This window comes from Hydra vulgaris, chromosome 05 (genome assembly GCF_038396675.1).
Source record: "Hydra vulgaris chromosome 05, alternate assembly HydraT2T_AEP".
NCBI lineage: Eukaryota > Metazoa > Cnidaria > Hydrozoa > Anthoathecata > Hydridae > Hydra > Hydra vulgaris.
Window position 1 is genome coordinate 15,441,477 of NC_088924.1, and position 16,917 is coordinate 15,458,393.

The 16,917-nt window shown below is 25.4% G+C and overlaps 1 protein-coding gene across 1 annotated transcript in view; it reads left to right on the top strand.

The window, feature by feature from the left end:
- Window positions 1-573: 573 nt before the first annotated feature.
- LOC136071885 (transcription elongation factor SPT5-like) overlaps window positions 574-16,917 on the top strand; it is an 84,545-nt gene continuing 68,201 nt past the window's right edge. The window contains exons 1-2 of the mRNA XM_065797497.1: window positions 574-677; window positions 14,479-14,617. Of these exons, the coding sequence (XP_065653569.1) occupies window positions 618-677; window positions 14,479-14,617 (199 nt within the window). The 5' untranslated portion in view covers window positions 574-617. The remainder of the gene's footprint in view (window positions 678-14,478; window positions 14,618-16,917) is intronic.

Here is a 16,917-nt window from a genome sequence, read left to right on the forward strand (position 1 = left end):
ATTAATTGTTATCAATCAAATTAAATTGTGAGCAATCAAATTAGTTAATTTTTTGTAAATGTAACTTTAATTAAATAACTTTATTTATTTAGGGATGATAGATAACTATAATGAAAGCTATTTTTATAAATCATTTATATATATTAAATGTAAATCATTTATACATATTAAATGTAGATCATTTATATATATTAAATGTAAATCTTATATATATATTAAATTTAAAAAATTTATATATATATATGTGTGTGTGTGTGTGTGTGTGTGTGTGTGTGTGTGTGTGTGTGTGTGTGTGTGTGTGTGTGTGTGTGTGTATACATGTGTGTATATATATATATATATATATATATATATATATATATATATATATATATATATATATATATATATATATATATATATATATATATATATATATATATATATATATATTTATATATATATGTATATATATATATATATATATATATTGCATTTATTAAATGGCATTTGTAGTTTTTATTGGAGATATAAAAATACAAATTTATAATAACTTATTTTTTTATGCGATGTTAAATTGAATTTATAATTATTATTAGAAAAACTTAAATTTATTATTTTAGCAAATTTTATATAAAATGTCAGATAGTGAAGATGATGATGATTTTTCCGGAGATGAAGGGGAGGATTTAGACCAGGTAAAAACAGATTGTTTTTTTTAATTGTTGTTATTTTTGTTATTATTGTTATTATTTATCATGATTTTTTAATTATATATTCGTTTTAAACAAAATATGCTACATGGTATAGCTACAAATATAAAAAAAAGAGAATATATAGTATAGAGTTTTTGTTGCGGTAAAAAATGTTATTAATTTTTAATTATTCTTATATAAATCAGTGATATTTTAATTCTGAAAATAGTTTCTAATTACAGTTTTTATTTTGTCCTTGTGGCATTGATTTAATTTTTAATTCTGATTTTACTTATAAAAAATTCCTAATTCAGTTTAAAATCAGTTCTTATGAAACTATTTTAAGTTCAGTTTTTATGATTTAAAAAAAATTAAAACATTCATTCAATGGGGAAATGATTACTATATCTGTCCAACAACATCTGTGAAGTAGTCTAACATCATCTGTACACTTTTGTCCAAGATCATCTGTATTTTTTTTTTACTCTAACAACATCTGTCCAATATCATCTGAAAATTCAACGATCCCTAATAATATCTTTAGGAAGATGCAACTACATCTGTTTATTTTTCTCTGATAACATCTAGAAGAATTTTCTCCAGATGTAGTTACATCTGAAAAAATTCCTATATGTAACAACATCTGGTTAAAATAATGTGTTAATAGTTAATATTTTTTTGTAGATGTAGTTACATCTGAAAAACTCCTATATGTAACAACATCTGGGTAAAATAATGCATTATTATTTAATAAACATCTACAGATGTTGTTGCACAGATGTTATTACACTTTGATCATTTAAAAGATGTAACTACATCTGTAGAATTCACAGATGTAGTTGCACTTATGTTATTACCCTTAGATAGTTTAAAAGAATTAACTACATCTGTAATATTCATTTAATTTTTGCACATTTGCACACAGATGTTATTAGGCATCAATGAAATTTCAGATGTTGTTAGACAGTTGTTATTATACTTCATTGTATTTACAGATGTTGTTGGACAGATGTTATTATACATTATTATATTTACAGATTTTGTTGGACAGATGCTATTAGACATGATAAAAATGGGTGTTGTTACCCTGACCCATTCAACGGTAAAATTAAATAAAGATGAGATTTTTTTTTATAACTGAAAGAAAATATATGCTTAAATTTCAATCACATATTCTTGTTTAGATTCATAAAAAAATCTTATTTCTAATGATTTTTTTATTCAATTAAGGCGCCTAACAGTTAAAATTTTACTAAGTAAAAAAATCCTTTGCACATTTGCCTGCGATGCTGGGGCAGACAAGAAAGCGTTGCAATTTTACTATATTTGCTTCTGGGTAATTCTTGCATCAAATCGCCCAAAAGTTAACACACAAAATTTCAGTTAAAAATGATAAGTTGAAAAAATACCATTATTTAAATATTGACCAAAATCTCCCAAAATAGCCTGGTTTTCATAATATTTTGAAAAAATCTTTTCCTTAATAAAATAAGAATATACAAGGGAGAGTATATAAAAATAAATATTTATAAAGTTTTTTTGATGCTGAATTCAATTAATATACTTAAAATGCTAATATATTAGAGGAAATTGCTAAAAACTAATAAAACAGCTAGTTTATAGAAACCAAATTTGTGGCCCAATATTTCAAAACACCCCAGTCAAATTTTTTTTTAATGCTGGTAATATTTCAGCTGCTTATAATCTTACTAGGCACAAAAAATCTAAATGAAAAAACAACTGAAACATTAGGGTGGTGGTAAAAACAACTTATTTTAAAAATGTCAGCTGACAACCCCTAAATGTGTTTTATATAATAAAATAATACTGGATTTAAAAAATTTTTGAATAAAAAATATTTTTACGGGTGCCACAAGGCCCTTATACATCAAACAGGTTCCTAATATTATAAAAAAAAAAGTTTTTCAAAAGTATATCATGTTGGGGCTCAAATGAAGCAAAATTATGTAAAAATTTCAAAAATAATCATTGTTTTATAAAAAGCAGAGATAAAAAAATTATAATTAAAAAAATCGTGTTAAATTCCCTTTTTTTTGTTATAAATTAAAAAATGTCATTTTCTATTTACTAAAATCTAAAATAATAATATATTTATAAAATGATTCATATTTTTGAAACTTTTATATATTTTTGCATCATTTGAGACCCACATGACATACTTTTGAAAAACTTTTTTTTTTATAATATAAGGAACCTGTTTGATGTATAAGGGCCTTGTGGCACCCGTAAAAATATTTTTTATTTAAATATTTTTTAAATCCAGTATTATTTTATTATATAAAACACATTTAGGGGTTGTCAGCTGACATTTTAAAAATAAGTTGTTTTTAGCACCACCCTATGAAACATACAAAACTTTAGTTTTGAAAATATATCAAATTTTTAATAAGTTACTTAAAAAAACTTGCAAATAGAATTCTATAAAGTATTAAATTTGGTTTACAGACTCCTTAGAACAAAAAAAAACAAGCAATTTTGTTATATTTAAGGAAGTCTTTATTATTGATTTAACTTAGTTATATGATCTTAACAACTGAAAAAACATGTCTTTTTCTTAATTTTTATATAAAAACAAAAAAGATATTGATGTGCATTTGTTTTGACAATTTTGACAACTATATAGTCTGGGTGAACAAGATGAGGATTTTCTAATATCATCATTCAAAGCAAAAAGACAGGAGATTAATGAAGAATTCCAAAAGTTTTATATCTCTTTATATATATCTTTTATATATATCTCTTCTAAAATCTTATATATATCTCTACTAAAATCTTCTATTGTATATATCTTTTATATATGTCTCTTCTAAAATCTTATTCAAAATCATCAATACATATACTCTCAAAAGGAAAGCAAAAAGTTGCGCGCAAAATGGTAAATAGCATTACTAGAAAAATTGAAAGTCAAGTCGATGTTCCCTCAAAACTGTGTTATGAAACAAGTTGTATGAAAAAGAAGGCTGAAGTCTGAAATGATAATCTTGATAAAAGAAAAAAATGCTATGTTCTGACAAAAGGACTATTGTAGAACTTCTAACACTGGCACCCCCATGTTAGTTAATATTAAAAGTGCAAAACAAATTTACAGTTACAGAATACCAAGCAAAGATGGCTAGGCAAATTTTTAATAAAAAAGGATTGTTAGCTATCTCTCCGTTGTATAAAAGTAAAGTCTTACGCAAAGAAATAGAAGATTCCATTAAATTGTTTCATGACTCAAGTGATTTATGCCAAACAAAGTTTATGTCAGCATTTAAAAGAGCGTCTATGAACAAAAAAAATTGCTTTTGTGTAATTTAAAGAAACTATATGTATTATACAATCTAGAAATACAAATAAGTAACTCAAAATATGCTTCACTTAGACCTAAGTTGTGCATTATGCCAAGTGTAAGTGGTACACATTCTGTTTGTGTTTACCAAACAGAATGTGTACCACTTACACTTATTATGTTCTTATTACCAAAATGCCATATTGCTAGTGTATGCCTTAAATACTGGACTAAAGTATAGGGATTTACTTTTGGAAACTATTTGCACAGTAGAAAACAAAGAATGCATGCTTGCTTATAATTGTCCTGGTAAAGAACCACTCACCACAATTTTTAAGAGATTTTTAGAGAATACGAAGGTCATTTTGAGATTTACAAGCAATGGCAAACTACTGATTGTGCAACACTATTGAGTTTAACACCAGACGTTCCAATGTTTGTTGAACTATTAGAAACCACATCCCACAAGAAGTCACTATGCGATGGGATTGATGATACTGTAAAAAGGTTGATAAGAAAAGAAAGTTTAAATGATTATAAAGAAATCAAATTCTCACATCAGAAGCTATGCATGAATTTTGTATTGAGAAAATCAAGGTTGTTAACTTCATTTACATAAAGAGATTGGGCTTACAATTGCAACTTGAAGAGCATAAAGAAAGGCACACTGGTGTAACAACTAAACCTGGTAATTGTAGCTTTCATCAATTTATAAAACTTGGAGATAACAGGGTTGGGGCAAAGAGGTGTAGTACAGACACTAACTGTACAATAATCCACAATCTTTAAAAGAAGCAAGATATATTTCAACCTGAGACTGTCACTTGAGGAGGTTATGTAGTGGTAGTATATGATGACAAGTGGTGGATTGGCATTGTAAATAAAATCAACCTAGAAGATTTTGATGTTAAAGTTAAGTTTCTTCATCTAAAAGGTATTTTAACTGGTCTGAATAAGACCATTACTGTTTAATTCCCAACATCAACATATTGAAAAAACTATTTGTTGCTCAAGCTTGATTTAGTTCGAAAGAAACTATGTGTTTGAAAATGCTTAAATAGAAGTACAAGTAAAACGGCAACAATTTCGTTAACTATTACAAACACAGTCAAAATAACTTGATCTTCAATACCTTCAAAAATCTTGTATATTTAAGTAACTTTTAAAATATAAATCAATTTATTTATATTTCATTTACAAATATTTTTTAGGAATTTCTTGAAAAAATGATATATCTTTAAAAGTAAGGTTCTATTAGTTTCAGTTGATTTTCCAGTTAGGTTTTTTGTGCCTAGTAAGATTATAATTACAAGTCTTCACAGGAGACTAGTAAGTGACCATAGCCCTGGCCCCGGCTAAAAATGAGCTGGGGCTAGAAAAAAATTTATAATACTTTATATATTATAATTTTGTACTTAAATTTCTATTTATTAAATTCTGGCATATATTATTATATTTTCAAACTATAATTTACTTCAAGATTGCAAGCAACCACAATTAAGTCATGAGTTACTTTAAAATAAAGAAGCTTGGTAAAAAAGAAAAAAGGAGTAGCGTGACTAAAATTAATTTTTTAAATAAAAATATTTTTAATACAAATTTCATGCATGACTGTAAAGTTATGAAAGAAAAGGAACGTTTAAAAGTGAAATCAGCTTTTAAAGGAATTGGAATTGTGGAATTGGAGAATTCCACAAATAGGATACAAGGTGTGCAAAGTAGTTACTAAATTTTATAAATTATCTTATTTTTTTGACTTTTTTCTGGAGCCACTCCGGAGCTGCTCCATATATATTTTACTAAATATACAGGATATTTAGTCTTGTTTTTCAATGATAATAACTAAAGAACTACTTATAATTTATAATTCTTATAAAAAAAAATTATAATTTACTAATACTTTTATTTTTATAAATTAAATAAGTCTGCAATTGTGTGACATTCAAATTCCCAAAAATAGTTTGTATACACTAATAACATAAATAATAATATATACCTATTTCTGTTAGAACTTCATTCACCTCCAATAGTCAATTGATCATCTGACATGTACAGTTCAATCTTGTAGCACGGTTGGAAAAAACCCAACCCAAATGGTTTTTTTTGGGTTTTATGGTTTTTTTTTAAAACTGATCAAATTTAAAAAATTTTCTTTTTGTATGTCAATTTATTTATATTTCATTTACAAATATTTTTTAGGAATTTCTTGAAAAAATGATATATCTTTAAAAGTAAGGTTCTATTAGTTTCAGTTGATTTTCCAGTTAGGTTTTTTGTGCCTAGTAAGATTATAATTACAAGTCTTCACAGGAGACTAGTAAGTGACCATAGCCCTGGCCCCGGCTAAAAATGAGCTGGGGCTAGAAAAAAATTTATAATACTTTATATATTATAATTTTGTACTTAAATTTCTATTTATTAAATTCTGGCATATATTATTATATTTTCAAACTATAATTTACTTCAAGATTGCAATGTATTTTTTAAGTAATAATAATAAATAATAATAATAAAGAATGCAGTGCTGTATTTTTAAATAAATAATAATAATAATAAATAAATAATAATAATAAAGAATGCAGTAAATAAATAATAATAATAAAGAATGCAGTGCTGTATTTTTTTTCAATTTTATATATTCACCTCCCTATTGCTCCAGTGTCAACTACAGTCAAGGGAGCTACTTATTTTTTTAAGATATTTACTCTCAATTCTTAACTTAGAAACACTAACAATTTTAAACAAGGGTGCTGTGTGAAACAAATTGAAACACAGTTTGAAATAGATTGAGCACAGTAATTTCAGAAAGCGCAGGGTAGATTTGAATCGCAACCTCTTGATTTTGAGCCAAATATTTTACAACTAATCTATTACCACAATAAGTCTATGATGCACAAGGTGACTTCTTCAAATATAAATGATGTTAATTAATAACATTAAATTAAAAACATGTTCAAAATATTTTTGACTAAGAAAAATCACAATAAAAATTATTATGACTGAGTTATTCAAACTTGGTAAGACAATATAAATGTTGCAAACTTTTTTTTATACTAACATGTTCAACATGTAATCTACAAATTTGTAACATAAACACTTTTTAAGCAATTTTTGCATCATAAAAAAAAACTGTTAGCTTAATCGCTACCTTTTTTTTTAACAGAACATTATATTATCCAGCTTCCTAAAAAGTTCTAAGCCTGATCAAAAGTTCTAAGCTTGATCTATGCACAAAACATCTTAAATTTCTTATTTTATATGATCATAATTCAATTTTTTAAATGGTGCGAGAATGATTAGCCAATTTGGGGTGACATTGAACACAACATAGTGTTTTTATTTTTTAGATTATGGATAGAATTGTTTTTCAAGTGGATTTATGCCTTAGCTTAGATTGTTCTTAGGAATATCTAAAAAAGATTTGTTAACAACCATTACATTGTCTTTACCACCAGGTTTGTTATTTTTTCCTGGAAGACATTTTATCACCTCAGTTTTGTTTCTCCAATTGGTCATATAAGTAATTATTCAAAGAAATAAACTTTCTGTTTAACTATCAAGTCTGTTTTGTCTACCATGCTTTTTTGAAGCTTGATTCCCAAGTTTTACTTTTTTATTTAGTATTCCTTATGGAATGTTATAAGTTTTAGCAGCCTTCTTTATGGTAAATCCATGGTTTTTTACTTTATTTACAGCTATTTCTAGGTCTGCTTTTGAGTGTGATTTATTTTATAATATCAGCTATTTTCCTTTTTTTTTTTGTAATTTCAAGGCAAATTTCCTAAAGTTAAGCGAAAAAAACTTAAATTCTTCATAGCAAGTAATTACATACAGGCAAGCTACACCCTAAACTTTGATTTTATTAGAACAATATGTACCTGAAATTGATATATAGCAACTTTTATGGTTTATAATATAAATTTCTTCTTTTTTTTCCTATATATGCTAATTATGATTTGTTATTGTTATTCAAAAAAAAAATACAAGATAAATAGAAAGTTTGACAAAAGTAGGACTAAAAAACTGTGGTTAGCTACGCAACACGCAAAAAAGCTTTTCTTTTTTTTAATTTAAATTTTTAATTAATTTTTCTCTTAAATTATCATTTATATTTTTATAAAAATGTTTTTTCCTTTATTAACAAGTATTTTGTCAAAGTTTTATTTATAAAACTTTTTAAATATAATAATAATTACTTTTTTTTATTATAATTCAGATTAAAACATAAAACAAATTTCATAATGTAACTAGCTTTTTTAGTTTATAAAGGTTATTTTTAAGATATCTGGTCACTGCTAAATGTCTAGACACTTAATGTAAATTCATTAAGTTTTTATTCCTTTGTGCAATTTTCAGCGCTCACCTACAGCGCTTCCCTCTAAAACTTGGAAGTAATGACATTTACACAATTCTTTTATTTTTTTGTTTTCTTTAAAAAAGGGGTTAAACCAAGAGAGTTGTTTGTTTCTAACTTTTCTTTTTTATTCAGTAATATAACAGTAATTTTAAATTGTTTGTAGCAATTGCCAAGTTGCTAGCGCAAGAAATTATATATTTTTCCATTAAAATATTTTTTCTAGCAATGCATTTTACAGTGGATCGAATTCCATCCACAACTTCTTCTCCATGCATTGCAGCAAAAAAATGACAGTGCATTTTAATTGTATGCTTTTCTTATAAAATTTTCATTGATGCTAAAATATAATTATTTTTGAATTGAGATGTTGCATTGTCACTGGAAATATGAACTTCTGTAATACTATCTGATTGAGCTCAATAATTTTTTTTATGTTTGGAGTGACCGATAATTTTGTATGATCGCTTGAATCAGAAACTAGCACAAAAGATTTAATTTGACAATACCAAACTGCACATGTAAAAATAGAAATGTGATTTTCACCAAAATGACCAGCTTGCGCTTCGTTTTGGTATAAACAAATATAATTTTCAGCCCAGTCAACTTGAATAACAGCCTTATTTGAGTCTTTTTGAATCTCTGATTCTATATTTAATTTAAATACGGATGATTAACTGCTTTTGACATTACTATGAATAATGAACTTTGCTTGCATTTCTTTAGTGATAATAAAACTGCAATTGCTCCTTCTTTGTTAACCTTATCTATTTAATATACAATTTTGCTTGAGGTTTCTGAAACTGATTTTACGAAACGTCAAACTCAAATTATTTGAACTGAAGTAATAATTTATCAAAAAGACTATAAACAGTACATTCCTTGCAAATGACATTGAAACATTGTTTTGTTGGTTTTTCACAAATAAAGTTCAGAATCATAAATTTCTCGTTTTAATTGTAGGAAATATATCTGAACCCCGCAAAAGTGATTCAAGAGCAATATGCTTATTTTCATGTAACATACAAACACATGTTATGAGGAATTGATGATACACATTGAACGTAAATTGGTCTCAACTGACATAATTTTGACAGGCCTAATTTAATATCTGTATGGTTTAGCTTAAATTCTTTTAGCGTATAACATGTGTTGGATTTGAACATGCACCTTTTTGTCTCATATCACTGCAGAAGTATAATCTCATGTTCTGAGGGAAATTCAACTTATTTTATCCCCGCAATAAAAAATTTTATTGCGACGATAACCACGAAGTCTCTCTGAGATTGTTTGTTGATTTTTGAATTGAGTAAGTTAATGGTTGAGTTTCATTGAGTAAACAAGACAACAGTTCCTTCTTCTGAACAGGAATTTTGGGAAGAGAGGGATTCAATTCTTTCATATACTTTCCTTTAACTCATTTGCGAATGATGAGTGATTTGATTCTACAGATGAAATTACATCTTTTTGCAGCAGTTGAGATTTTCTCATTCTTTCTAAACTTTTTGTTCAGCTACACAACATGATTATTTAAGAAACTGATTTGCTTATATCGCGCAAAGTATTTAAAAATTAAATGTTGATGTTTTAAAATATTAAACCAGCTTTGTGGTTAACCCATTTAAAACTGATTGCTAAATTTTGGATCACTACAAGGTATTAAAAAAATAATGATAGTTAAGCACTTTTTCTTAAATCAAATTATATGCTTTTCCTCTTACTTTAAAATCTATAAATAACTTGTTCTATTTATTTATTCTTCATTATTTTTTTAAGACATTTAAGACTATATATTAATTGTTAAAAAAAAAATTCTTAATTGTGATTTTTTTAAAACGAGATTTATTTTATTAACTGTGTGGAGTTCTACATTGCGATGGGGCAGCCATCTTTCCTTTGATTATTTTTTATTTTTTTCTTCTTTTTCTAAAAATGTGGTATGCTATAAAGATAAGCAAAACTAGTGAGCAAAATGCTTATCTAAATCAGCTATAGAAGATATATATAAGCCTTGTTTTAAAGCGTAAACTAGTGCGCCATATAACGTAAACGGTAAGCCATTTTACGTCAGCTGTTTTAAATTATTTTTTAATGTTTGAACAAGCCTAAAGATATTGTTTAATCTGTAAGATAAAAGAAGTAATTAATGTTATAAAAACTACTTAGAAAGTTTGAATGATGATTACATATAAAAATTGAATAAAAGTTACATTTGATATTCGCGCTATTTACAAATGTAGTAAGTTAGAAAAAAAAAAGAAAATTTTATTTTTTTAATTCTAACTTTTCCATCAAAAATGTTCAGCAAAAGAAAAAAAAGATGTTATGCGACGCTTAAAAAAGATATCATAAAAGAAGCATATTAAAAAAACTTATTTATCATCTTGCAATAGCTAGAATATTTATTTAGACAATTTGTCATAGCAAACAGTAACAAAAATAATTTCCGAATTTAAAAAAAAAATTAAAAAACAAAACAAAAAATTATTAGCTAAAAAATAGTTCATGTTAAAATTTATTTTATACAGTACAATCTCTCTAATTCGAATTTTATGGGGGAAAATAAAAGTTCGAATTAGAGAGACTTTTGAATTATAGAAAGTTTTTCAAATATTCTTTTTAAAGTAATGAATAGAAATCAAACAAACAAACAAATAGTAATTCTTAGGCCTAAAAGCAATATATATTATGTGTTTTAAACTTTTAAATTAAAAAAAAAGGCATTAATTGTAGATTGTCTTTTATGAGCTAGTAAAAATGTCAAAGATACGATTTATATTTTTAAGAGCCTTTGTCAAAATATCTCCAAGTTGGTTTGCTTTTTTTTTAAATTAATCTAGCCATTCTTTATAAGCTTTAAAATTTTTTAAGTATAACTCTATCGCAAAGTATAAAGCTTTTTATTTTACCAGCATGCCACTAATTGGTTCATTATCAACTCTCATTCGTTTGATTCATTTAAATACAGCTTTGTTTACTAGGTAATATGAATCAACTTTCACCTGTTTAGTCAAATTTCCTTGACAAAAAGCATCAAAGATTTTATCTTTATTCTTTTTCCAGGTTGAATATCCAAAATTTTCGAAACCTCTTTATTTGTTTTTCCTTTCTTCAATTCCATTAGAGTTTTTTATTTCCGCTTTAAATTGTTTTCTTTATGTCTCTTTGATGCCATGATTTTTTTAAACAGTAGAAGATAATTTGTACTAGTTGTTTTTTAAAAATTCACAACATTCAAAATTTTTTTTTGACGGTTTAATGAGCTTTTACACGTCAGAAGTTAAAAAAGTTCAATTTACAGAGAGAATCTTACTGACGGGTCTAAAAAATCTATTCGAATTGTGGAGGTTTTTGAATTATAGAGATTCGATTTATAGAAAGTTAAACGTAAGAGTTTCTTATGCGTATTTCATGGTGACTTTGCATTTAATCGAATTATGGAGGTTTTCGAATTAAGGAGATTCGAATTAGAGAGATAGTACTGTATTATCATCACTTTTGATATTTAGTTTTTGTTTGTTTGTTTTTTTGTTTGATTGATTTTATCAAAAAAAATGAAAAAACATTAGTTATTACCAACTTTAAACAACTTCTTATAAAATGTTTGTTTTTTTATAATTAAAAAAAAAACTTTTTTTATGGATATAACTCTATTATTAATTTTTTTTTCTTGAATTTATGCTTGAAGCAATATAACTCTTAAATGTCTTTGTTTATATTTATAAGTTTTATTTTGTAAAAAATAGTAGTTTAGAAAAATAACATTTTATAAAAGTTAAACCTTTATATAATTAACAAATTACTGTTACAGATAATCGTTACAGCTTTATATAATTATAAAGCTGTAACGATCTGTAAAAACAGAAGTTTCCTTATAATTTAGAAAGAATTTTGAATAAAAAAGTTATTTAAGTAAAAGAAAATTAGATTTATTTTTTCTCAACTTTTCTTCCTCCTTTTCAATTTTTTATAAACAATGTCATATATTTTTTAATAAATGGTTCTTGGAAACTTAAATCATTGGTTGTCACAAAAACAGCGCTGGTAAAGTAATTAACTTGAGTTTTTTTTCTTTGCAACAAGAAATTTTTGTGTTTGTTAATAACTTTTCAAGTGTAAAAAATCATTATTTGCAAAGTTGCAATTTTAAGAAATAATGAAAAAAAATAAAAAATTAAAATATTTTAATTCATTTATACAAATGTCAAGAAAAGAAAGCAATTAAGTTATGTTAAATGATAATAAAAAATGTAATATTAAATTTAATTATTTAATATTAAAAACAATAAAAAAATGTTAAAACAAAATAGACATTCCGCAACATGTACATTTAGAAAATAACACTTCTAGATTTGTTTTTTGATAATGAAAAAAAATATTCATAATTTAATAATGTCAAAATTATGAGGAGCTAATGAGCCGTTTTTTATTTAAAAAACAAGTCCTGTATATATATATATATATATATATATATATATATATATATATATATATATATTATATATATATATATATATATATATATATATATATATATATATATATATATATATATATATATATATATATATATATATATATCAACCCTTAGAATTAGGGTCGACATTTGGCAATGCCAACCTAACTGCCGATCTAAAAGTGTTTCAGATCGGCAAAAAATTGCTCACCTTGTTTTTATGTTTTGTGGTAACCCTTTTGTGTAAAATTTCTTTGCTGACCTGATGCCAACCTCTAACAGTCTAAGGCCGGCAATTTATTTTTACGCATTTTTTTTTTATCTTTACAATTTGGCCACTGCTGTTTCAATGTTTTAACAATTTAAATGCAATAAAAAAAAATCGTTATGTTATAAATAACTTTTAACCGTTGATCTTTTCTGAAGTTTTTATTATACGCAAAGGCTTTAAACAAAATAAGAAATTAATTATAATGATCGTCTAAAAAAAATGCATTTTATGTTATATTAAAATTTTTTTTAGTAGGCATGTATTTTTTAAGATAAATTTAAACATTTGAAACTATTTTTCCATGTTTTCCTAAAAATCTTTTATAAGATTATTTTTTTAAGTTACTTTAAATTATGAATAAGTAAATGTTGTATTGCAATCAAATGATTTAATTGCTTTATTTTTTTTTTGTTTCTATTTTTATAAAAAATTGTTCATAAGTTGTTTTTTTTCTCTGCATACTAATCAGAGCATTTTTTTTTAGACAATTTTTTTGCAGTTTTTTGGAAAATATTAATAAAATTTAAAAATATTCTATTTTATTCTTTTCAATGCATTAATTTCACTTTTCAATAATTCAAACAAAATTTGTTCATTCATTAAATAATCATTAGAAGTAATTTGTAAAAGCGTGTTGCATAACTTTGACAAAATATTAACAAAAGATATGTTCTAAAGTATTTTATTTCAAATGCAATTAAAAATGTAAAAAATTAAAAATATAAGTAATTTTCACTTTGAGTTTGAGTTTTATTTTAAAGCTTACATATTTTCTTTTTTGTAAGGAATTTTTTTTTTTTCTTTAGTTTTTTTAATTTTTTTCCTTGTTAAATTTAGCTTAGTGTTTCGTTTTTCAGTGCATTTCTGAAATGTTAAAATCATCAAAACATCTAAACAGTCGTGGTCAAGTTGTTAATTAAAAAAAATTGTGTAATAAACAAGAGCAATGTATAAATATAATATTAAGACCAAGTCGACATTTCGTCAGGCGAGAACCAAGAGGCAGTATGTCCACATTTTGTGTTTTTTCTGTTAATTATCAATAAATATTCAACAATCAATGGAGTATGTGTCCAATAAATCTAGTCTTAAGAATGGTACAACTTTTAAAAATATTCAAAAAATTAGTTGGACATGGCAGAAAAACTTAACAAATTGAATTTTAGAACTTGATTTTCTCAAAAACACAAAAAATGGGCATACAGCCTCTTGGTTCTCAGCTGACGATTTGTCTGAATCTTGTTTATAATTTTATCCTCTATTTTAATTTTATCTTTCATTATTTTATAATTTTATGCTCCATTATAAACCTTAAAAACTTGTTTTGAGTGTATTTTCATGTTTTAACCTTAAATGCATACTGACTTATGCATCAAACTAATAATATTTCTTGATTTCTTAATGATATTTAACAAGTATTGTTTCATTTAGGCTAATAATGAAGAAAGTAGTGAAGAAGAAGTAAATGATGAGTATGATGAAGACGAGGAAGATGATTATGAAGATGAATCTGGTCCTAAAAAAAAGAAAAGAAAACCAGCCCATGGTGGATTTATTATAGATGAAGCAGGTATAATTTAAAGCTTTTTTAATGCATTAAATTCTTTAAAAAACAATTCAATGCATAAGTTATTGCATCATTATTAAGGGGAAAATTAACTTAATATGTGCAAAAACCAAATGTGCATTACTACTTTTAAAAGCCATAAAATTTGGGTGGGGTGAAATTTTTTTTTTTGCTACCAATCCTTAAAGTTGTGTATCAAGTTATATATTATTTAGTTATAAATAGTATTGCTATCAAATATGATTGTGATGAATTCCCAACTTTAATTCTCATTTGGAGCCTTTTTCTGAAAATCAGTTTAAAAGATTTTAGAAAAATCCGCAATAACAGGGTTGCCACCAAATCAGGGAATTCAGGGAAAGTCAGAGAAGTTTAGATATGATCAGGGAAAATTAGGGAAAAAAGTTTGATTTAGTTAAAAGTCAGGGAAAATCAGGGAATTATTTAATTTTTTATTTTTTTCTTTTAATGTTTTAAATGTTTTATAGTAAATGATATGCATTTTTAGTTAACTAATTAAATAGTTATACAGCTCAAAAGATTGTTCAAATATATTATAAAAAGTTCATTATAAAAAAAATTAACTTTTATTCTGGTCATTTATTTACAGTATCAACAAAGTAAAAAGTTTATGTAAAGCATTTTATGTAGGTTTGAGTAGAACCATTATTAATAATCTAAATGAATTTATTAGGTGCTTTTTTGTGTAGAAATAGCTTCAACATTTGAAGACTTTCTGAGTTTTTTTATGTATAAATAGCTGAAACATGTAAAGATTTTTAAAGTCTTTTTAAAAAATATTGTATTTTCATTCTCTTTTTTTAAAATAAATAAAAATTTAATATTTCAATGGAAGATGTTTGAGTGATCCATTGTTTAAAAAATGGCTTGTAAATGGCACAGATAAAAAGTCAAAACATGCCAAATTCAATTCAACTTATCAAATATAGATCAGAGAGCTGTGACAAGTCACATGGAGGGTAAAAACATGTTCAGAAAGTCAAAACCAGTATCCTGCTACTTCAAACCTGCACAGTCTACTTATAAAAACCAAGGAGTTCTTATAGTAGATCAATCTTATACAACTTGTGCAAAAATCTCTTTTGCATGGAGTACAAAACAATTTCTCATTAAACTTGTATAATGAGAATGGTCTACTGTATCAAAAAATGTTTCCTGATAACACAACGGTTAAATCTTAAGAGATGGGTAGAATAAAACTTAGTTATTATTTTTGGTCTTAGGCATTATTTACACATTTTTTTAAAAGAAATATCTGAAAATCTCCTTTTTTTTTACCTTTTCTTTTGATGAATGTTTCTTTTCAAAATTGTCAAATAGATCTAAATAGATTTTATTTTTAGAACAATGATCTAAATCATGTTGAATACAAATACTTTGACTCTCAATTTTTGGGCTACCCTCCTGCAAATAAATTACTTGAAAGTATGACCACATCTTTGGCAATAATTAATTGCATAAATCTGACAAAACTGTGTACAGATGGCCCAAAATAAACTGGTTACTTCTTGATCTTATTAAAATGCAGCCTGAGCAACTAAAGCTTCCTAAGCTTCTTAAAATTAAGAGTTGCAACCTCCATGTAATTCATAGTGCTTTTAAAACTGGTTTTCAAACAAGGAAGTTAACGAAAGGTTCATGCAACCTTTTCCGTGGATCTCCTACCAGAAGAGCTGATTATGTAACTGTCACTGAACTAAAGATAAATTAATTTTCACTAAATTGATTTTTTTTTGTTACATAGTTGGTGCTAGTTTGTTGGAGAAAATCTTGATGAGATATCAGACAGACACCCCAATGATTCCATCTCTTTTAAGATTTGTTTTCAATTGATTAAAGCTTAATGAATTTAATAATCAAACAAGATGTTTTATGCAGCATCATAAATGGGAAGCAACTTCTGAAATTTTATTTCACTAGAAAGCAGAAGTTTCTGCTGTTAACATCAATGGCAATTGGTTTTGCTGTAGAACCTAACGTTATGGAATTAAAGTAGAAAAGGTGTGATCAATATATTCATGAAAGATTGTTGATTTATAGTTATTTACATTTTTGAAAAAGTTTAAATTAATCTTCTTTTCTTGAAGCAACTAGTTACATCAATTCAGAGTAAATCCTATCAAAAAAAGAGAGCTGGTTTTCTTATACAGATGAAATCTGTAGATGATCAGCTTTTACTTTATCTAATTCTTTTCTGCTTGCATATCTCTTCAAATGAACGTTATCTCACTTTCACACAATTCTCGAAGATCTTAGAAAAAAGTTCACACTAGAAATTGTTT